Source organism: Vidua chalybeata, chromosome 5 (genome assembly GCF_026979565.1).
Source record: "Vidua chalybeata isolate OUT-0048 chromosome 5, bVidCha1 merged haplotype, whole genome shotgun sequence".
Taxonomy (NCBI): Eukaryota; Metazoa; Chordata; class Aves; order Passeriformes; family Viduidae; genus Vidua; species Vidua chalybeata.
Window position 1 is genome coordinate 23,043,101 of NC_071534.1, and position 22,690 is coordinate 23,065,790.

The window sequence follows — 22,690 nt, forward strand, 5'->3', positions numbered from 1 at the left end:
CCCCTGTGGCCGCATAAAGTGCGGTCATCTCCAAAGTCAGTCTTTCAGTTGGCAGGCTCTGTCTGCTGAGGAGTAGTAGTGATTTGCAAGCACTACTCTGCAGCAGTACTTGGCCACCATGGCTGAGGCAGTGCAGCAGCCCTCCAGCTACATCAAGGTCTTGTTGGAGCTCTCAGAGTAACCCAGCTTGCAGAGTGGTGAAAATAAACACAGTGGCTCAGAAATAGATGACGTAGAGCCGGTAGCGAGCATTTCTCCTGCTGCTGTCCCCTTTAATAGGTGAAGCTCGTGCCTCTGTCTAAGCAACCCCCCTATCTTGATTCCTAATTGACAGGCCATCTCCCCTGCTATCCACGTCTGGGTGTTGGTACTGACAGTTTTTTGCTTATCTAATTTGGCTACCCATTTACAGAGTATTGATGATTTGAAAGAAGCTAAAGCACCCCACCTTACTCATACACGGTCTCCTTCCCTTGACCTTGCTTAGGGCCGAGGAGCAGGCTTATATGACATGACTGTCCCAGAAGTAGCAAGATTTGGGAGGTTCCTGGGGTTCAGCATCCTGCCAAAGCCATGCTTCTCTGCTGGAAGTAGGTGCAACCAGGGTTCAGGCATACTTCTAGGTGGGGGTGAGTTTCAGAATGAATATGCAGTAGGATGGCAGGTAATAAATCATCTGCAGCAAAAACAAAGAGTGAACCAAGCAGTCCCAGAAGCTATATGGAGGCAACCCGTCCATCATCAGCCCACAGGTTACAGCCCAGGTGCTAACAGGGCAGTATATTTGTTACCTCATTATTCTTTTCAGTAGGTGAATCCAGCCTTTAATTAATGCCCTCTTCTCTTCCGCCAGCCATTGGCCACAAGGCTTTCTTGAGCATATGTTTATAAAACTACATGCTGTGCTCAGAAGGGAAATTCAGAAGTGCCTGTGTGAAACCTGCCTGACATCCTAAATACTACTGTGAAAATTCATGGTGTACTTGGCTGATAGTGTGAGACTTGCCAGAATACCACCTTGTCACTTGCCTGATAGTCTTGACCACTAAATTCCTCTTTAAGGCTGTGTGTGTATAGACATAAATCCCCACTGCCTTTCAACCTCCTCTTCCTTCAGCTGCAGCTCTCATTTTAGATATTTTGTCTGCTGTTTAGTTCCCTCTCTGTGGGAAATAGCTGTGTGCCCACTCCTGAGGTTCAGCTGATACGGTGGAGGTGCTCTGACATGAAATGACGCAGTTGTAAAAAAATACCTCCCTATTCACCTCTGCTCCCGGGTAGAGAAACAATTTGCTGTTTAATTCTGTAATTGTTCAGCTATGGTGATAGTGAGGAGGCCTCTGTAATGTTACCTAAGTTTGAGGGTAGTTTCCCTCTCAAAATTCTCACTCATGAAGAAAAATGTGCCAGTAAACTGAAAGCCAAATACGAGTTTCTGGAACAATTCTGTACTCATTGATTCTAGTATGGCTTTGTGACAAAAGTTTGAAATTTGGAACAGGGATTTATGCTTTCCTAAATTCAGCATGATGGTATTATGTCAGTTTCCTAGAGGGTGTAAGAGAAAATTTGAAATGGAAAGTGCCTTTGAATGCACATTCCTCCAAACCAAATGCTTTCCACCTCATTTCTGTAGAAATGTTGGAAAATACATCTGGATCAGGACTTGTATTAATATGGCAAATTTGAGTCCAAAATAATTACATTTTAGGATTTAAAACTTCAGAACATCACGGATGATTTGAGAAAACTCTTAGGACTGAGTGATGAAGGCAAAACTTTCATTAAAACACAGCCTGGAAGAATGCTCTATTGTGGCAGGGCTAGTATTGCTGTTACTGTCATCAGCAGCACTGAACACCTGGTGGGATATCAGCTTTTGGAGGAGTAGGGCAAGAAGAGCCAAGGGCAAATGTGCCTCTGAGCTGAAGGTGGTCCTCAGTTGGAACTGCTTGGGGTATGCATCTCCATGAAAGTACACTAAGATCGTTTGTGTCCTGTGGCAACTTCACTTATATGTCCGTGATACAGTAACCCCTAACTCATGGACTCAGCTGGGGTTTTGGGGGGAATTTTGTTGTTGTTGTTGTTGTGTGGTTTGTGTGTTTGTTTTAAATCATATCTCTTACATGAGAGAATTTCCAGTGATTTGTCTCAGCTTACTAAAACTATTTATTTTTGCCTTCTTAAACAAGCCTGTACCTAACAAGCCTTTCCAAGCTTAGAGAAGCGAATGTGCGCGTTACTGTTTTACTGTTTTATTGGTAACACATCACAGCACCTCCCTGAATGACACGGGGCAGGTTCAGTTTTTCCCAGACAGTATCAGTCTGTCGTTCTTGGAGAGGGTACTGTATGTATAATCCATCCAGAGACGGCTTTCCCAGTTTCCGAAGTTCATTGCTAATGAGGATGCACATAGGATGTAATCGCTGGCAGAGGCCTCTGCTTCGGGGTACAGTGAGGCCAGCAGACAAGTAAGCAGCCAATTTTATCTGGCTGTTTGCTCTCTCTTTTATCAGAGCTGTTTGGCTGGGATTCAGGGGTGTTAGAGTGAACTGCAGAGGCTTTGGCTTGTAGATTTGAGTGACAAGGTGTGAAAGGACATGAGACAAGGCCTAAGAGAAGTAAATATCTCTGTGTTAAAAGAGGCAGCTTCACATTTCACTGCAAAAGCTGAAGCTTAATTCTGTTTTTTTTTAATCACCGAAGACTACTGGCTGAGCTTTGATAAAGAATATAGGAAGGCATCATTACAGTAGGGCTGGACAAAACTAGCATCTGTTTGTAATAAACCCTTAACCTCATTAATTTGTATACTGGCCTTGCTGCCAGTGTGACCAGTGCTGCCACAGATAAAAAGAAAAGGAAAATCACCATGTTTTCATATAGCAGTGGTTACTTATGGCAGGTGCAGAAAGTTTCCAGTGGGTTGCAATGGATTTTTGGTCACAAAAGAGAAGAACTATTTAGCAGCCATGACATTACAGCAATTCCAGACTATTAACAGCCTGCTTTACTAGATTAAATATTAGTTATCTGCCACTCATAGCGAAGTCCTTGAGAGCATGTGACACAGCAAGCTCTCAGCCCTGAAGAAGAGTCAGGCTGTGACATGTATGAGATGATTTTCCTTGCTCTGCTTACGCTGGCGTTGTGCATTGCTGCCGGCTCTGCACAAGCGACAGAGAATTACAGCATGCGGTCTTGTGACATGCAGTGGGACACGTGGTAGGGGCAGGACATAAGGAAGCTTGAGGAAGAGTTGGTTGCATGAGATGGGGTACAGAGCCACACTGACAAGAGCTGTAGAGCTCTGGAGGTGCTGCAGCCACAGCAAGCTCAGGTGGCCATGCCCGCCATGCTGTCACACAGAGCTGGGATGGAGGAGGACACATCTATCAGTTCACTTGTTGGATTTTGGTGGTAGGTGAAAGCCAACCAACCGTCATTGTAAGCCAAATGGCAATCCTGTATCAGTTACTGAAGACAAGAATTTATTATGCCTTCTGTGAACCCTTTCCAAATGATATGAGGGCTCCTGTCTGCTTCTGTCCTCTGGCCTCAAGTGGGCTACTTGTATGAGGAATTCTGTGCTGGAGCAGGAGCTGGTTTACTGGCACAAATGTCCACCTCACCTCACTAGAATAAGTTGACTTTGACACCTTATGACCCCACATTATTTGAGACAAAGAGGTTCATGTAGCCATTTGAAAGAGAGGATAAACTCAACTTCCTTCTCTTGGTCTGAGATGTTGTAATCTTCCTCTGGCAAAAAGCAGCTTTGGAACTTGCTTTTTGCAGTGGGATTTGTTAGTACATCTTTCCAGCCCGCACTGGTGGTCTAGGATGTGATCAGACATCCTGACTCTTCACTCTTTCAAGTGTCAGTTTTCATATGTACTGAATCAACTGTGGTGTTTTTTTCTTTTCTTCTTTGCAGTGTTTGAAAATAAAGATAAGATTGTTATTATCATGGAGTATGCAAGTAAAGGAGAGCTGTATGATTACATCAGTGAGAGGCGGCGATTAAGCGAAAGAGAGACGAGACACTTCTTCCGACAAATAGTCTCTGCTGTGCATTACTGCCACAAGGTGAGCAAAGGATTTAATGGTAAAAAATGCTGTTTCAAGGCTGATTACTGGCATATATTTCAAAGCATGTCTGAGGCAACAGCATTCATTATTAAGTATCAGAGCACATGATTTTATCAGTACAACAGGAGATGTTCATTAAAAGCACTACACTGAACTAGTGCTTTTTAAAGACTAATGATGTTTTTGTGTGCTATGACAGATACCAGACACACCCTTACTTTAGGCCTACCTTGCACTTTTGCATTTAAAATAATTCTCCTGACATTTAAAAACTCAAAAATTACAACATCAACTAAAGAAGGCATCCTATATAACCTCTACAGCATTAATATTAATGCATTCAAACAAATGTTAGTTTGCAATTTGAATATACTAGTAAACAACTTTAGAATAGGAGATATAACATATGAAAGAAAAAGCCAAGAGAAAGCTGTGAGGTTTATGCATGAGGTTTAGTACATCTCATTCTGAATAGGTAAAAGTAACTTTACCAGATGTAGCAGGAAAGATACCATTTGCTAATGACCTTACCCATCACAATACCCACTTGGAATGACAAGTCAAGCAATTAAACCCAACGAAGCTGACTGGCTGTCATCATGGACCTTTTATACCTGTTTATGAAAAAACTGCATAGAGCTAAAATTTGTATGAGGCTAAAGGCAATGAGCAGCTAATACAATTTTAATTTGAATTCTTAAAATACTTAAGTCTCTACTTGAATTCTGATAAAAAAGGGGGTTTCTCAAAGTCCTCACTGCATAGAGCTGAAAAGCTGCAGTGCCTTTCCTGATGCATTTAATTTTCCCAAGTTTCTGTAAAGAAGGCTCTGACCTAGACCCAGTCTGTTTGCTTCCATCCCTAACATTTACAATCCTTTGGGATTCTAACTCCCCCCATCCACATGGCTGCTCATTGGAGGAATGAGGGCTTTTGTAGGGGCTAACGTCATTGACAGATATTGGTTTCTGGTGCCTGGGAAGAATATCCTGATTTCACACAGTGGGGGCAGGATCCAGGATGAAATTAAGTTCTGAAAAGATACCCCCCAGTCCTCCACCCCCCACCCCCCTGCTGTTTCAGAGTGTCTGTGGGAGGACAGATTCCAGTCATTCTTCCCTTAACCACACACCAAGTGACTAATACAGCGCCTGCCACTAGTCACTGGGCCATTAGTGTTATGACAGTGAAATCAGCCCTGAAATGTAGATGCAAAGACCACCCTGCCAGCTCACCTTTAATTTTCCCAATATTTTCTCATGCTCTTCCCCATTTTTTTCTTCCTTGTTTCAGAATGGTGTTGTCCACAGGGACCTAAAATTGGAAAACATTCTTCTTGATGACAATTTTAATATTAAGGTAGGATTCTTTTTCTCAGTTTCTCAGAATGGATTTGCATGTTTTATAACATTTTTACCCAAGGTATTAGAAGAGCCATTGTTATGGTAACAGCTACTAAGCAACAGCATCTGGGAAGAGGCTCAGAGGTTTGGAGGTTGGGGGAAGACACCACTGATTCCCAGTAATACACACTAAATGAAGCTTTGCATACTTTGGAAGAGAAGGCCCTGTCCTGCCATGCAAAGGCCATGATTCCCTATGCAGTGTCTTCCCACTGGTAGAAAAAAGCAGAGCATTTCATGCAATTGGGCTTATTGTACAAATTATATTATTGCTGGCTACTTCTGGGGCAAAGAAAAAACTGTTCTGATCTACAAGGTTCAAGTGCCTCCTACAGAACAGTCTGAATGTTCTTTTGATCATGGCTGGAAAATAAGCAAATAGAGTTTCAAAATAAACCTAGTGAAGCACATGTGCTTCATTAGGAAATGGCCTTGGAACTTCAGACACAAACGTATACTTTGGATAGTGATGTAAGTGATGTCATTTCCATACCATTTCTCCCCAGTGAAAGCATGAGAATGACCTTTTTTCCTGTCTTTTTCTTTTATTGTTTATAGCTGTAGTACAAAGTTAAATAATGCAGATATTTAATTTCCAGTGTAATTTCCTATATATATCCTATCTATATTCCTCTATAAAATAAGTGTAATCTCTAGGTGGCTGAACCTGTTTTTCACTTTCAACTTTGTTCCTCCTTGGGTAGCTGGATGTAAGGGTGGCTGGACGTGCTCATCCGTGGGCAAACAAGCAGAGGGAGGAACACCAAAGAGTTTCTGCTGATACTTGAGCATCCTTATTTAATTAAAAAAGTAATCAAGGTGCTACTTGCGTAGCCCAGTACCTAAATAGCCTGGGTCTTCCTTTTGTCTCCTCTGAAAGCCCTGGGGCTGTAGGCACTGCCCTCTGTGCTTCACACTGGAGAGATTGTCTTCATTTCGAGCTGATGTGCAATGGAAATGGAAAGTAACATGTGGTAGCTGCCATCTGTGTAACGCTGATGACAGAAGCTAACTTGGATCAGCTAGTGGCTTAAAGGCACATAAATATGTGGTTTCCAAAAATAGTCTTTTACAGAAGGCCCATCCAATGCAATATTTGGATGTTTTACTGTTAGCATCCAGCGTTGGAGCAGACCTCCTCTCTCCTGTTCCTACAGGGCTGCTGTCTGCAGCAGCCAGAGCCATTCTCAGCAGTGCTGAAAACAAAAAGTAGCCTTTCTAGGACATTGTATACGAATCAGGCTTCCGCAGGCAGGATGACCTTTCTTTCCACATTACATGCCAAACTATCTTCCCAGCTAATCAGAGAATTCTTGAGAGAAAAGAGGAATTTGTGGAATTTGCTGGCTGTGGAGGGCCGGTCCTCATATGCAAAACCAATCACTTCCTCAAGCCTCTGGGGAGCTGAGCTTTGTCAGACAGCTCAGCTCCTGCCCCTCTCTCCTCTCTCCTTTTTCTGTGGGTAGAGCGGAAGGATGGGGCAAGGACAGGTGGCTTTGTCTGGTCCACACTTGGAGCTGACTCAGGGGCTTCAGAACCACAGATGCATTTCAGCTGCCATAGCAAGTGGCACTGCTGTGGAAGAAATTCAGGTAGCTCTACCTCCTCACATACCTTCCAGTCATTTGGACGTCTTTTTCTTGAGGGTTTCCCTTTCCTGACTTGCATTGTGGTCAAACTGCTGTAGGTATTTTTTATATTTCCAGCCTTTCCTCAGCTACATCTCTTCAATGTTAAGGCCTCTGAGCAGGCAAGGCTGCCTTGGCGTGGGCAAGTGGCTTCTTGGCTGTCCCCTAGTCACTACTTGTGCAAAGGGTCTTATGAAACTGAAAAACAGACTGAACTCAGGAAGGTATTGATATTTTATACATCTTACAGTCAATAGTGTTTGAATTTGGATTGCTTCAAGAGGTGACTTCTGGTATGTTTTTTTTTTCTCTGTGCTCTCTTTTTTTTAAACCTCGTGACTAAGGTCAGCTTTGAATACTTAATGTTAAACATACAGCCACTATTTCCCTGATGCTGAAGCTTTGAATATGTTGCTGTGGTTTCTGTGTTACTTGCACAGAATTTAACTTCCCACTTTTTCTTTGTTTCACTAAACAGTAACCGTTGGCAAGGAAACACATATGGAACTGTAAATTATTTATTAGGAGTAAATTTATCAGGTGCTCATTCTGAGAATATTTACATGTAGTTTGTTCAGGCAGAAAAAAAAATGCAGGGCTTTGGTATTGACTGAAGCCTTGAAATACTCAGGGGAAGGCATTTTCTAGGAATGGATTGATAGTCTTATCTGTACTTTCCTACTATTTATATTTCATTCAGTGGATTACAAGCACAAAATTGGCAGTTTGATTTTAAGAATGGGAAAATTAAAGGAATCCCTTGTTCTTGGGTGCAATGTGCAATTACATACATGTTTCTGAAGAAATCAGGAATCTATGCATTATGATTTACAAAAACATGTCATAATAATGTGAAGAAAAAATAGGATGTTGTAAAAATGGATTTCTGTATAGCAGCTTAAACAATACTTTTAAAACAGGAAATAAAGAGGACAAGTAATCCATTAGAAATTATTATCCAACCTGAAAGGGCCCCAGGCCATTTTACTTGTTACTACACTAACTTGGAAACCATTCTTAAGCTTTAGATAATTAAATGAAGGTCATAAAGGAGTGTATGGAGACATAAAAAGGGGTCTTTTTTTGTTTTTAAGAGTTGTGATGGTGAGTAATAATCTCTGAAAGCAGAGTCATGTTAGAATACAGCAACAAAGAAACATCAGTGTCTGGAAGCAACAAAAAGTACACATTTTGAAGAGTTCTGCAGGCCAGAGTGGAGTGCAGTGAGAGGAAAAAGGTGATCCAATCTGTGGTGTACTACTAGGTTTTTCATGGACTTGTATGCACTACTATTTCCTGCAGACTTTTACTGAAAACCACTAAATGCAGCAGACATAAATGAATCAAATGAGCTTTAAGCACTTGTGAGACTGAACATCCTTGTTCACAGTAGGGACAAGAACAGTTCCTGGGCTGGGAATTGCAGCTGAAAGAGATGTCTAGCAGAGGTTGATGTAACAGTATGATGAAGCCCAAAGTGATAGAAGAGTAGAACAATGCAAGTACAACAGTAACATAATCCTGCTAACTGCACATTCTCTTGGGCTGGTAAGGGGACACCAATCAGACTAACCACTAAAAACCCACGAGGGTTTTTTGTATATACAGACTAAGTATATGGAATTTACTTTGCTGGAAGTCTCACCAACTGCACATATATTTCATTTGCTTTAGGAGACCTAATTATTTCTCTATCTGCACTACAGAGAGACAGATTCTTAAGTGGGATAAAGCTGACAATTTCCATGAGTGTGAACTTTGTGGAATTTATATTCCATACTTCAACAATAACTTACATCTGGTTTATCATAGCTAACAATAAATATGAAACATATATTCCTGAAGCAAGAGGAATGGAAGTCCACTTTTCTGCTCCTCCCAATTTAGGAAGTTTTTTTAACTTTTTTGATTTAGTTCCATTTAAGTGCCAAGAACATGAAGTAATGTTGGCTTCTATTAATCTTGTTTTGGGGGGTATGACAATTTTAATGGGAAAAGCTGATAAACATCAGTCTGTGAGCATGGGAGTGGATTGTAACATAAATACTCTTTTCCTGAATGGTCAAAATGAAAACATGAATGCCCAAGTCTGAGAGTTTCTTAGAGTGAACAATGGTATGTATCCCTATTTATATATATATATATATATATATATATATATATATATATATATATATATAAATTCATGCACATCCACATGCATTTTATACATTCCATGGTGTTAAGGGAATGTATTTTCATAAGGAATCACACTGTGCAGTGTTTGTCCTTGTCTTAGCTGCATCCTGAACTAAAATAAAAATCAATGACCAGCATGAATTTTTAACACTGAAATGATCCCATTCTTCCTCTGATTGACAGGGCACACTTCATAAGGCTTAAAACCAACTTCCTGCAAGCCAGGCAGGGTGACTTGATAAGAAAGTGGAATTTAAGGCAATTAAGTGCAATCTGAGCCATGAGAATATGTTTGCAGACTGCAATTCTACACCAGCTGTTTTCAATGACATTCCAACCATACAATGAAGATTTTACAAACCGCATTTATTTAAGGGTTGAATTTTCTGCTGTGGGTTGATAATACGCTGTCTGAGGGACTGAGTGAGTTCAGTCTTATGAATGAATATATTGAGATGAATTAAAATCAATGAACAGAAGTCAGCTGCTCTTTGAGCAGGATGCATACAGATTGTCAGTGAAACACCTGCACAAGCAGAACATCAAAACAGGGAAGAGTGAAGCATGAAATCTCATATTTGACTTGTGACTTTAAAAATTGTGTAAAAAGGAAATATTAAAAAAGTTTGTTTTTATATATCTATATATACTATATATCTATTTTTATCTGTTTAAAAAGCAGATATATGTTCCTGTTTTGGTCTCAACTGTGTAGTTTTTCAGTGTAGTTGTACCAGTTGAGGTAATAGAGATAAAGACTACCTCTTCCAAGAGGTCATTGAAGATTGTAATTCAACAAGTATTAGAGGCATTGATGATACACATTTTAGAAAGCCAAGTGTGAATTATGGTGCTGGCAAGTCCTTTTTTTTTCCTACTCACTTTGTGTTTTCTTGAATTTTCTCTGGTGAAAATTCCTGGGATTTAATTTCTTTCTGGTAGAAAAGAAATTAATAAGGTGAAGAAAAGCCAGAGAAAACTCCTGTCTTTTATATCTACAATACCTTTTTTAATGCCTGTGCTTTATGTCTTTTATGTAGGCATTATGTTAATTGTGGGCAGTAATACAAGTATCTCTGGGAAGCAGAAACATTTGGGTTTTAAATAAGATGAAAATGAGATGTGTTACCTTGTGCTAGAGAAACAAAGAAAATGCAGAAGTTGTGGGAGTATTTAGTGTTACTGTCCTCAGCCTTTGTTTTGTAAGAACAAGAACAGAGAACTGAAGTAAACAAAATATTTGGACCTGATCCTGCAATTCCTACATGGGCAAAATTCCCAACAGTCCCAAGGGAAGTTTTGTTTGTGTTGGGCAAGCCGGATTTGGGCCCATTGTTTCCAGTTAGGAACCCGACTTGTGTTTATTATCTCATGATAGACATCTCGTGGGCTTAACAGCTCAGATTCCTCAGCCCCATGTCCCTGAATCTGGAGGAGTGAGTGACTGCCTCACTTTGCCCCTCATTCAGGCATAGCTACATTGCAGATGATTTCAAAAATCACTTTTTTCAGTAATGCTTAGCTTCCTGCAACACTCCTGCCTCCCTCCTCCTGTTGAATTTAAAGGTAGTGGCTTTTGGCTCGCATGTGTCTGATAAGAAGGGTGGTATTTTCTTCTTGCTTTCCTCTGGTATTAATGACTATACAAGATGAAGAGCAGTCAGTGGACAGCAGGTTTCCCAGTATGAGATTATCTTTTCAAGCATGTGCAATTCATCCAGGATAAAATTACTAGCTGATGGTTGTGCAGTTGGTGGCCTCTCTGTGAATGGACCCAAAGCATCCTTGTTCCTAATCAGGAGGACTTAACCTGGGAACCCTTCTTCTCTGAGGGATCTTTAAAGAGAAAAGTAAAGTCCACATTGAGTTTTCCCTATGGCAGAGACAAATATAGCTAAGTCTTTCCTGATAAAGGTTTTTTTGTTACTTTAAGAAATCATTAATATTACAAATGCCTTTTGCAATTCTATTTACAGATTGCTGATTTTGGACTCTCCAACCTTTATCATAAAGACAAGTTTCTGCAGACCTTTTGTGGAAGCCCTCTGTATGCTTCCCCTGAAATAGTTAATGGACGGCCTTACAGAGGCCCAGAGGTAAGAAGGGTCAGTTTTTCTGTGGTGATATGGGGATGTCTTTGATGATAATGTTCTTGAGAGGGAGTCTTAATACAAATGTTACTGTACATGTGAGTTCACTTGGGTCTGTTCTGTATTTGAAGTTCTTAAGCTGCTTCACTTTTGTTTACACTGCCTGTGGGTGGTTAGTGAGATGTTAGATACCATTTTGCCCAGCAGTAGGTGCAGCTGGACATGATGCTGCTCTTGTGGTGCTAACAGCATGGAGAAGGGAAAGGATCAACTTCCCTGGGCTTCACATGTGTTGTGTCTGTATTCCAGGTTGACAGCTGGGCCCTCGGTGTATTGCTTTACACTCTGGTTTATGGAACGATGCCCTTTGATGGCTTCGATCACAAAAATCTCATCAGGCAGATCAGCAGTGGAGAATATCGTGAGCCAACACAGACCTCAGGTATGAAAAAGGAGGGAGAGCCATGTGCTGAACTGAGAGCAGTTCAGAATGGAACATTTTGTTTGGCCCCTTCCAACATGTTACAGTGTTGTATTAGAATGATGTACACCAAAAAAAAAAAAAATCTCATTCTTCTACTGAGTTCATCTGCTATAAATTCCCATCTGGATACAGCACTTTCCAAAAGCCTTTTTGAAATTAAAGTTTTGTAGCAGATTGATTTTGCTGCCTTGGGGAGCTGTAATGGGTTTTTTTAAGTAGATCTGTGGTACTGGAAGGTATGTTAGCTATTGCAGGTGAAATTGTTCAGACAAGCTGTAAACTGGTACAACATACTGGTACAGAACAGTCCTCTCACTACACTGTGGGCTATCACAAGCAGAGAGAAGGTGAATGGTCGTAGCAACACAATCTCTTATTAAAGAAGACAGGCCAAAATCTGAATTAATGCCACTGTGTTCACATTGGCTTTTAGGATAGCACATTAAGCAGTCACCTCACAGAAGAATAGCAGCTAAGTCTGACTTATTGATTATAATGACTCCTTCTAGCCTTAAATATCTATACAAATATTATATTTAAATTAATATTTATCTTGTATTGGTTGTTTGCCATTCCTTTCAAATTTCTGTCTTCTCTCTCTCTATATAGAAATAAACCTTTACAATACACAGAAGACTACATTGTGTTTGGAAAAAAGTAAATACAGAAACAATAAGGTGTAGATAATTTAAAATATCGCAATTTTGTTTTATTTCCCTCTAAGTTTTGTCATTAGAGTCAATAGATTGGTGACTTCCTTCAGTAAGATGTAACTATTCATATTAATTTATTGGAGAGCCCAGAGTTCATTTTCCAGAGTGAATCATATTCTTCTGATAAAAATTAGTGCTCAGAGGTATTTTCCATCGACTGATGGTCAAAGCCTTGTTCCTTTTCACTTTCTCTGTAGTACGAAGCATTATTTTTGCTCATTTTATTGTCTTCATGCTTTCAATTGAAACTGACAAACCTAAGAATGCCCATGTTCTAAAAATGTTACATGCCATTCTTCACCCATAGATGCTCGTGGTCTTATCAGGTGGATGCTGATGGTGAACCCTGAACGCCGAGCAACCATTGAAGACATTGCCAACCACTGGTGGGTTAACTGGGGTTACAAGAGCAGTGTTTGTGACTGTGATGCCATGAGGGACTCTGAGTCCCCACTGCTGGCAAGGTTCATTGATTGGCATCACCGTTCTACTGGCCTCCAACCAGAGACTGATACCAAAATCAAGTGCCTTTCTAAGCCCAAAGGTCCTGAAGTCACACTAGAGAGACAAAGGTCTCTGAAAAAATCAAAAAAGGAAAATGACATTGCACAGTCCATCCAGGAAGGAGGAGCTGAAAATGCCACCAAACCAACCTCCAAGAGACCCAAAGGCATCCTGAAGAAAAGGAGCAACAGTGAACATCGCTCTCACAGTGCAGGTTTCATTGAAGGAGTTGTCAGCCCAGTGTTACCCTCTGCTTTTAAGATGGAGCAAGAGTTGTGTAGGACTGGCGTGGCCATTAAAAGTGTTGTAGAGGGAGAGATAGCAGGCAAATATGGCACTAAGCAGTCTTCACTAATGCCAAAAAAAGGAATCTTAAAGAAGACGCAGCAGAGGGAGTCTGGCTATTATTCCTCTCCAGAAAGAAGTGAATCTTCTGAACTCTTGGACAATAATGATGAAACAGTAAACAGTGACACTTCTCCAGGGGTCACAGAACCATCCAGAAATGGGTCTTATAACCATTCCTGCAGGCGTAAGGGCATCTTGAAACACAACAGCAAGTATTCTACCAACAGCACTGAACCTGCTTTGATTAGCCCTGACACACCAGTGCTGGAGGCCATGGAAGAAATGGTCTTGCCTGGGGATGCATTACCTCGAAGTTACAGTCGCCCTTCCAGCGTAATTAGTGATGACAGTATTTTGTCCAGTGATTCATTTGATTTGCTGGATTTGCAAGGGAACAGGCCAAACAGGCAGAGAATACGGAGCTGTGTGTCTGCTGAAAATTTCCTCCAGATCCAAGACTTTGAAGGACTTCAGAACCGCCCACGGCCACAGTATCTAAAGCGTTACCGCAACCGTCTGGGGGACAGCAGTTTTTCTCTTCTCACAGACATGGATGATGTGACTCAGGTCTACAAGAAAGCCCTAGAGATCTGCAACAATCTCAACTAGCAAAGGGAAGATGGGAAAAGGGAGGGAAGGGAGTTATTCTGTGTACCTTTATGATGGAGTAAGCCAGGTCACTGATTTGCTGACAATGGTAGGTTTTGATTCAGAGGAGTTAACTCTACCTATTTAGCTGAACTCCGAGTAAAGTTACCCCAAAGCCATCTCACACTTCTCTAATTTTGTGTCCTCAAAATATTTCCTACCTGACCAGAGAAAAACCTTTGGTCTTTGTATCTGTGATGAAAGCACATCAGGAGCTAGCAGACAAAAGCATCAAGACTTGATGGCTCAAAGTCAAAGCTAGACAGAATTAAAACTGGAAGTGAGGGACACACGTTTTGAGAGGTTTGTAATTAATATTATATAAACTTTTTGAAGAGATGAGCTGAACTCTTCAAGATAGATTTGGATGCCTTTTAGAAAAAGAGGCTTTATTTCCCTCTGAAGTTATTTGTCTAGGTACAGTGATTGCTCAGTGGGAATCTTTGGCTTGCTTTATGCAGGACACCAGGTGAGGTGGTCACCATGGTCCTTTCCACCACAGTGACCTGAGAGGTTGTGAACATGTTCTAAGATAATTTAAGACACTTGCCCCAGAAAAACCTCGTGAGGTGTTTGTGGACAAGAAGTGGAGCAGACATTCATATCTAGACCTCCCACAGTGTCCAAAGCCATTGCTCTTCAGTGAGTAGAAAGTTCTAAAATTGTTTCCAACTACCAGCAAAAACAGAGCCGCAGAAATTATAATGGCAACTAGAAGGAATGGGTATTATCCACAACTAAATGACCTTTTAAGGCATTTCAACCCATATGTTCAATCTGTGACTCTTTCAAAATGGCCAGCCAGATGAATGCCCAGACAAAGATGGATCTGACAAAGGGTCTCAAGGGTTAACTGACCCTCCAATCTAGAGTTCAGTCACTGTCAGCAAATGGTGCCACCTTGCTGCTAGCTTGTAGTATTTGGGGGTGACAGTAGTTTGCAACCAGAATGTTAGGTAAGGAAAAGGTTGTAGAATGTAGGAAATGGATAGAGGTCAGAAAGTTAATGGGACAATGCTTTTCTGCAAATGAAAATGTTTCTAGGTTGGTGCTAACGGAGCAGAAAGAATTGAATGATGAAATTATAATGGTAGATTTAATAACAGAGTTAGCATAAAGTTGTGGGCCTGCCTCTATCTAGTGTAGCTGGTACTGAGTGTACAATGATACCAGTTAGAAAAAAGGATATGTGTTTGTGTTCTCAGACGTATACAGCTATCCAGACCGAAGGCTTCAACTCCCATAAAGGTACCACATGGGTCTACTGGATTACCTGAATGTAAGCCTATGTCAGAAAGGCACTGTGTGTTTGACAGGCCTGGGCAAACTGGAATCTTCAGGCCCATTTCAGTCTCATTTCCATGAGCACATAGCCCCTGGCTTTCTTGGAGGTGCACTGGTGTAATTAAATCACAGGTTTCAGCCAATGATGTCAAATAATCCACAGCTGTAAAACTTGTATCCACACTCATACCCAGAGCAGAGGGACATGGGGCAAGTTCTGGTCTCACTCCTGCCCTGTAACTGGAACTGAAAGCAGAGTTCGACCCACTGTGTCCCAAATTGTAGAGATGGTGCAGAAACGGAAGAGTTCCTCTGGGGATTCCTTGGGAACAGGGGATAAGTCCATTTATCGTTGGCATCTGGGACAGGGAGCTATTTCACTTGCAGATTCCTCTTATTCAGTGTGTCATGGTACTTAAGTCTGCTGGTTCCTCCTAAAAATCCAGTGGGCTACCTAGCATAAAGATGAACCAGCTTGAGTTTCCTAAATCAGTTAATCTGCCTCTGTGGAGAATTTTTAGCTTTTACTTATTCACTTACACTGGACCAAATTTGACTCTGAAATAAATGGCGTCAATACCGTGAAATCTCTGAGAGACATACTCTCAGGTGGTCAAGTGAAATCTGGCCCACTGTCATTTGCTCAGGAAGGGCAACTGCAGGTCACTTCTCTACAGATGTGTACCTCTCTGTATAATATTCAGATGTCTCATCTCTCACAAGCCCTGCATGTACTCTTTTACCCCATCCCAAACCGGCACCCCATTTTGCAGTGTGTTGAATTAACAGGTTTGCTGTGGTGCATTTTAAAACAACTCAACGTAGTCTCCATGGTCTTTCTGAAACAAGGGTGGATGTGTCTTGCAGCCACAGCTTTTAACTCATGCCCTGGGGTGTAAGAGCTGCATCCTCAGCTGGTGTGAGTCACTGCTGACCCATGCAGTGCTATCCAGTGCATCACACCTTCCCTGCACATCTGGCACTAAACCTTGAGTGGTGTTACAGAGGTTTCAGGAGGAAGGGAAGGGAGCTCAGCTGGCCGTGGCAGGGAAGTGAGGAGCACCCTGAAGGCTCCTATGTCCAAGGCTTTTGCCCAGGCCCGCTTCCTTGTGTACAAATGTGAATGAGTGAGTGACTGCTTGCTGCCAAACTGGAAATGTTACGTAGGGATTTACTGGCATGTTACTGGCATGTTACATGTTTACTGGCATGTTATCATTCCTAGAAGAGAAGAAAAAAAAAACTTGACTGCACATTGTTACTATTAGTGTTGTGATTCTTATTTAATTTTTTTTTGTAATACAAAGTCAACTTTTTTATTTGAATTTGTCTTTTTTTTATTTATTGGTCTGAAAGCCATTTCAAAGTTATAATAATATATTTGGTATAATTTAATTGGTGCAACATTATTTTACAGCTCCGGCCAAAATTGTTTGGTGTTAGTTTTTGGGTTTTTTTTTTGTTTTGTTTTTTTCTCCCAATCCTTGGTTGGTTTGAGCTCTACAAGGCACACAGGGAAAAACGCTGGATAATCACCCGAAGTGTTTGTATTTTTAATCTGATACTGTTTTTTATTAAATAAAATGAAATTAATGTAACTGTGAAGAATTTCTCTCTGCCCCTTTTCTTTTTCACTGTACATCAGCATGAGCCAATGCCAAATGGTAATGAACTTGTCATGCAGAAATACAGCAGCATCTCAGCACTTTGTACCAAGTTGTTTATGCAAACCTCCTTGGCTCATTTGTGCATTTGAATATAATGTGGGTGGCCACAGAGACTCCCTTGCTGTGAAGCATTTGGCACTGCAAAGCACACAGAGCTTTCAGCTCTAGAGAAGTTTGGTGGAGAACAACTGGCTGGGGGTTTTCTGTTGAAGATAAATGAGGTTTGTGGGCCAGGTGTGCTGTAGGTGAGACAGAGCTGGCTGAGCAGACAGAGCACAACTCATTTGTAGCTCAGAGACAGATGGTCATGGTCCTTTCTCCTCCCCGTCTGGGAAAGGGACAGTTTATTGACAATGTTTTCGTTGGTAAAATTTAGGGGGTTTGAGCAGTAATTTGATCAAAAAAGACTGATGGCCATTCACTGCTTTGAGTGTGTGTTGATTTTGGTCAGATGGCTTTGAACAGAGTAATCAGCTGGTGAGAGGGGGAAAAGGGGAGTCAGTTTTCATTTTTTTGGAATCCCCACGATCACCAGAAGGCTTTGGATTGTTTTTCTTGGAAAACAAGTGGGCATCATAAGGGAAGCTGGGTGTTAGGTATGCTGTGTGTGCTGGGGACTTGTTAAAATAAAGGAAATGGTTGGCAATGTCTTCGTATTGGCTCTGAGGAAGACACCATTAAGCTTCACCCTTGATGCAGCCAGCCAAGATACCTGTGGTGTATATTCTGCTCTTTTAAATTACAGGCAGTTTGGATTAAGATCCAAGGTTTGGATATTACGAAAAAAGAAAAAGGCTTTAATTGTTCTAATTCATTTTATCTCTCTTGAGCTTTTTAAAACAAGAAGCCATGGCTGTAGCTGCTAGATTAAGACCACTTAAAACCCAGTGGGAATAAAGGGAAGAAGCCAATGATGCAGAAGGGTAGGCAGGTGTTAATACATTACAAAATGAATGATTATCTGCTGTGTGCTAATTGAGGGAGGAATTATGAGGTATATAGTCAAAGTCAGCATGCCTGTTCTTGCACCTGAGGTGAATAAGGTCTAATTGTGCTGGTGGTGGAAAATATACTTCAAGTCTCTTCTGTAACAGCAATTATGAAACAACTTTTTTTTTTTTTTAAACACACTAGTTAAAAAGTGAAGCTGAGGGCAAACTATTTGTTTCATTTTAAAAATAATGACTTTTAGAAAGTTCTGGATGGCTGGGCATGCTGCACATTTGATGCAAGCTCTGAGGAGTAATTATGTAGATGTTTGTACAGCTCTGAGAGTGTACAGCTCTGTGGTGGGGTGGGAGCTCAGAGTTTTAATTTTCCTGTTTATTACAGAAGCTAAGTGCAGAGCAATATGCCTCTGCTGAAGTCACATAGTAAATCTGTAGACAGACCTGGTCGTCCTTTATGTTTACTGCATAGGCATTCCAGTGGTTCTCAGAAATTGCTGAGTTTTATGCTTTGGGCAGGACAGGAACAAGGAAACAAGAGAGGAGCATTTTTAGTTACTGCAGACAAATTTGTTATTGACTCCATAAGCATGTACAGTAAAACTTTGCAACAGCAGAGCCTCAGTTATAGCTACAGGGTAAGTCATAACCAGCCTAATGAAGGGAGATGTCTGATACTCATGTAAATTTTGTATATATAAGAAGCATATCAGATTGATTCAACATTTATCTCAGTGATTCACAGCTCATTTTAATGAGCTGCTTCTGGAGACAAATCTGCAAGAATGCTTTTGTTGAGCCTATAGACACTGATGTTTGCTAGCATCAGCCCAAGGTCTCATACCTGTTTGAGGTTTCTCATTTCAGGATTTCAACAGAGAGTTTTACCACAGCAGAGAACAAGCTGTTTTTCCACTGCCATTATTGGTATTTAGAATTCAAGTGGAGCCTTTTTTATTGTCTGGTGGAGCTGTTTTTTCCTCCTTGCCAAACCAAGACATCCTTCTCATAAAAGACTGAGTAATTTGGCTGAAGAAGCAACTTTTTTGGATAGATGATCTGAGCATTTTTGTTTCTGGCTATCTCTCTCTATTCCTTACTCCCTGCCCCATATTTCCTGGAATTTTATCAGTGCAGAAAACCCTTTGATTTGCATGTCATCTGGCCATACAGAGCCCTGAACTTTTAAGGAAATTATATTTATTTGCACTGATGCTTAATTGTTCCTTGGAAAAGCATTTTACAAGACAATTCTATGAATCTGCAGAAGACTCCTCATCCCAACTCAAGTTCATGCTGAGTATTGCACCAGGCGCAGGGCCACGAAGGAGTTAGGCAGGTGACTGCTATCAAAATAAGGAAATTCGCTGTGGGTGCTGGCTACAGGTGTACTTCTGGGTCGGGACATCACCCGACTTCTTCATTCAGCAAAGCATCTTGACTGCCAGTGTGAACTCAGGGTTTTTTGACACTGAGCACCTCTGAAAATCTATGCCCAATCTGTGATACAGTGAGCACCCTGCACTGAAGCCTTTGCTGTCAGAGACCATTGTGGGAATGTTGGCGTCAACCTGCCTCCCGCCTCGACATTTTCTTTTTTGCCTTTTTCCCTTTCACTTTATCCTATTTACTTAACACAAATAAAGCCTGTCTCTCTCTCTCACGTAGTCCAAATCCTGCTTGCTGTCCTGTTTAGCTTTGCTCCATAGACTGCATAAATCTCCTGTCAGGACAGTGGGTTGAACTTTGCTCCCAAGGTCCTTTAGCAGCTCTAACCCTGGCTGTGCCATTGTTCGGCCTCGGAGGCCATTGAGATCTCTGCAGTGGTAGCTCCAGCACAGGTCCTTTGCAGGAGGCAGCTTTTCTTCCAGGATGCAGAAACTGTGGATGGAGCCCTGAGCTAAGAGCAGGGAGCTCCCTGAAACAGGCACCAAGCTACAGGACAATTACAAAGCTGGGCTGCCAGGACAAATGGGTTAGACTGACCCAATATAAAACCCTGGTGAGATTATACCCTTCCCAGCAGGAATCCACTAAGAAAACTGTGCTCCTTTCATAGGCTGAGGAGATGCTAATGCATTTAGAAATACGAGGAAGGAATAACTGTAGGACTGTCTGAAAAGCTGTGGAGGAGGGAGAATATTTCTTGTGGCTCTGCAGTACATAGAGTTTATTAAGAAACCCTTCCAAATTTCAGCCTCAGAGATAACAGGACAAGACATACTTTAAATAGAACCAAAATAAATTCATAACAGATGTTAGAAAATATGTAAATATATATTTGTATTAACATATAAAGTCCTAGCCCTTGCTTGCCAGGCAAGAATGCTAGGACCAGAGCATGTGTCATCATCCCAGCTGCACTGGGAATTGTCAAAAATATTTCTTTAAATGTTCCTTCAAACTCTGTTGTTCTCTTTAGCTGCACGTCCTCACAGCTTGACAATTTAATCAGAAGATTTCTTGAGACAAGGGATCTGCTGCCTGAGAAGAGATCTTTAAATTTCCATACAACTCAGTGCCACAAGGAATGTTCAGTTAGCTCCAGCCCTGAGAAACCCCAAGGTACTTAAGCCCCTTGCATTCCCAGGACACAATTTTGTCAGGGTAGAAACAGGCAATGAGTAACAGTCAAGTATTACATCCCCAGATGGTGCAAACTGATAGTGACCCAACCTGGACAAGCATCCAGCCTTAAAAATCAAATTCCTATCATTGTGAAACTGTGACTGGATTGAGTGGGAATGGCTTCCAGCCCCAGCTGCTCACCATTTGACCCCTCCATATGAGGAATTCTTTATTTTCAAAAGCAGTGTTAGAAATACCTGTTTCTGAGAAGCCAGTTTCAGCTACCTACACCTGAATTTTTGAAACTGATGGCCACCACCTGCTCTCTGTGACCTCAGCCCTTGCTGGACCTCAGGCTGGACATTTCAAAACAGTGATACTCTGAAATCTTGAGCCTTTCCTTAGCTGTCTGGGGTCTTTCAAAACACTGACACACCAGGGGATTGTAAAATTTTGGGGAAATTGAAAAATTCTTCAGCTGAAAAGGAATTTTATCATTAGTGGTGATTTTTTAGGAAATCAAAATGTTTTTAATTTCTCAGGAGTGTATGAGTGTGAGTACTGCATAGAAGACAGGAAGCTTCAGCTCCTTAGAAAAACAAGACACTTGCAAAGCTTTCAACAGCCCAGAACTTGAGTGTTACATTTCAATAAATCTGTCCTTTCCTAAGGGAAATGATGCTTTGGTCAAGTTTCTAGTGTGGTCTTATCCCAGGGTATCCTACCAGACTAGTCTGTGTGGGCATGGAAATTGACCTCTTTTGACATTGATAAAGAAGTCACAAAAAGCCCAGATGAGTAGCACGTGAACAACATCACCTGGCCTATGAAGAAGTAACTGCAGTTGCTTTTTACTAGAGCCAGTATGTTGTTTTCTGAAAAGTTCTAAATTATTATCCTGATCTAGCAATGACTTAGGCAGCTAACTCTGGAACAAACAAAACTATTGATGATTACAGAAAATGTGGCAGAGTAGGGGCAACATTTTTTCTTGGTGAGAGAATAGAGGGATAATCTTCTCTTGCACTGGATATGAGTGAATAAATTAATTTCTTCCTACTGTTCCATACTGAAATTGGAGCAGATTTTTTGGACCCTCCCTAATTTCTTTTCCCAGGGCAAGTACAAGTAGTTAGGTTTGCTCACAGGAGATACAGATTTGTCCCTTGTCACCATTTGCAGCGGGATCACAGTTGCACTGAGAATGGGATCCTGCTGGCTGACATGTTGAGGGAGAGCCCTTAGAGCCCCTCCTGGTAGCCCTGGGACAAAGGCAACTTTAGCGTGAGAGAGGGATCAGAGCCATTAATGTGCTTTAATGGGGCTGTCAGGGACAGCTTTTGTTAAAGTTCTGCCATACAAACAAAGGAAAATTTGCATATTTTCCCCTCTGACATCAGCAGCTCCTAAGCACCTGCAAAAGCACCCTAGCTACAGAGGGCATCTCTAAAAATACTTCAGAAAATACACGTGTTGAGAGCAGACCTGATTGCTGCAAACAGCAGAAAAGCCTTTTTTGACAACACACTCACTAAAACTTAATTAAAGCTGTGCTGTTCCACCACAAAGTTATCTGGCTTTTCTTCTGGCAAAGCTGGTACTGAGACAGGAATTCCTGCATTAGTTTATCTGCCTTCTCCCTTTAAACCTTTTCTTCTGAAGAAGACTCGGCCAAAAGCTGAAGCAAGGTCCTCCAGTTATAGAAACTAAGCTCAAGTCAGTTTGAGGAATGGAACAAAAGTGACATCAGTTTTGACCAGTCCAAGCTTGTCCACACTGCCTGCATGATCATTCCACGTCTAGTGCCAAATTCCCAGAAATACTGTGAGGCCATACTGAGTAACTGCCCACTAAATGAAAGTGTGTTGGAAGCATCAGAAGGCTCTAGATTAATTTAGCCCCCTGCCCTGCTATATACGGTCCTCACCACACACAAGCACTTGGTTAACTGGTTTTTGAGAGGACAGTAGAAAGCCTGCAAAGCTTAAAGGAGAGATTTGGGTTTTCACCACTAAAGCATCCATGCTCTCCTTCACATGCATGTGAATAGAAAGCCTTTGTTCAGATCAAGCCAAGAAGAAATAAACTGTTGTTGAAAGGTCATTTCAGCTTGTTTGAGGGGTGAGGAAG

The 22,690-nt window shown here is 41.4% G+C and overlaps 1 protein-coding gene across 1 annotated transcript in view; it reads left to right on the forward strand.

The window, feature by feature from the left end:
- The window catches only part of NUAK1 (NUAK family kinase 1), a 46,636-nt gene extending 29,650 nt beyond the window's left edge, over positions 1-16,986 (forward strand). The window contains exons 3-7 of the mRNA XM_053943817.1: positions 3,944-4,095; positions 5,392-5,457; positions 11,284-11,403; positions 11,707-11,839; positions 12,902-16,986. Of these exons, the coding sequence (XP_053799792.1) occupies positions 3,944-4,095; positions 5,392-5,457; positions 11,284-11,403; positions 11,707-11,839; positions 12,902-14,055 (1,625 nt within the window). The 3' untranslated portion in view covers positions 14,056-16,986. The remainder of the gene's footprint in view (positions 1-3,943; positions 4,096-5,391; positions 5,458-11,283; positions 11,404-11,706; positions 11,840-12,901) is intronic.
- Positions 16,987-22,690: the final 5,704 nt, after the last annotated feature.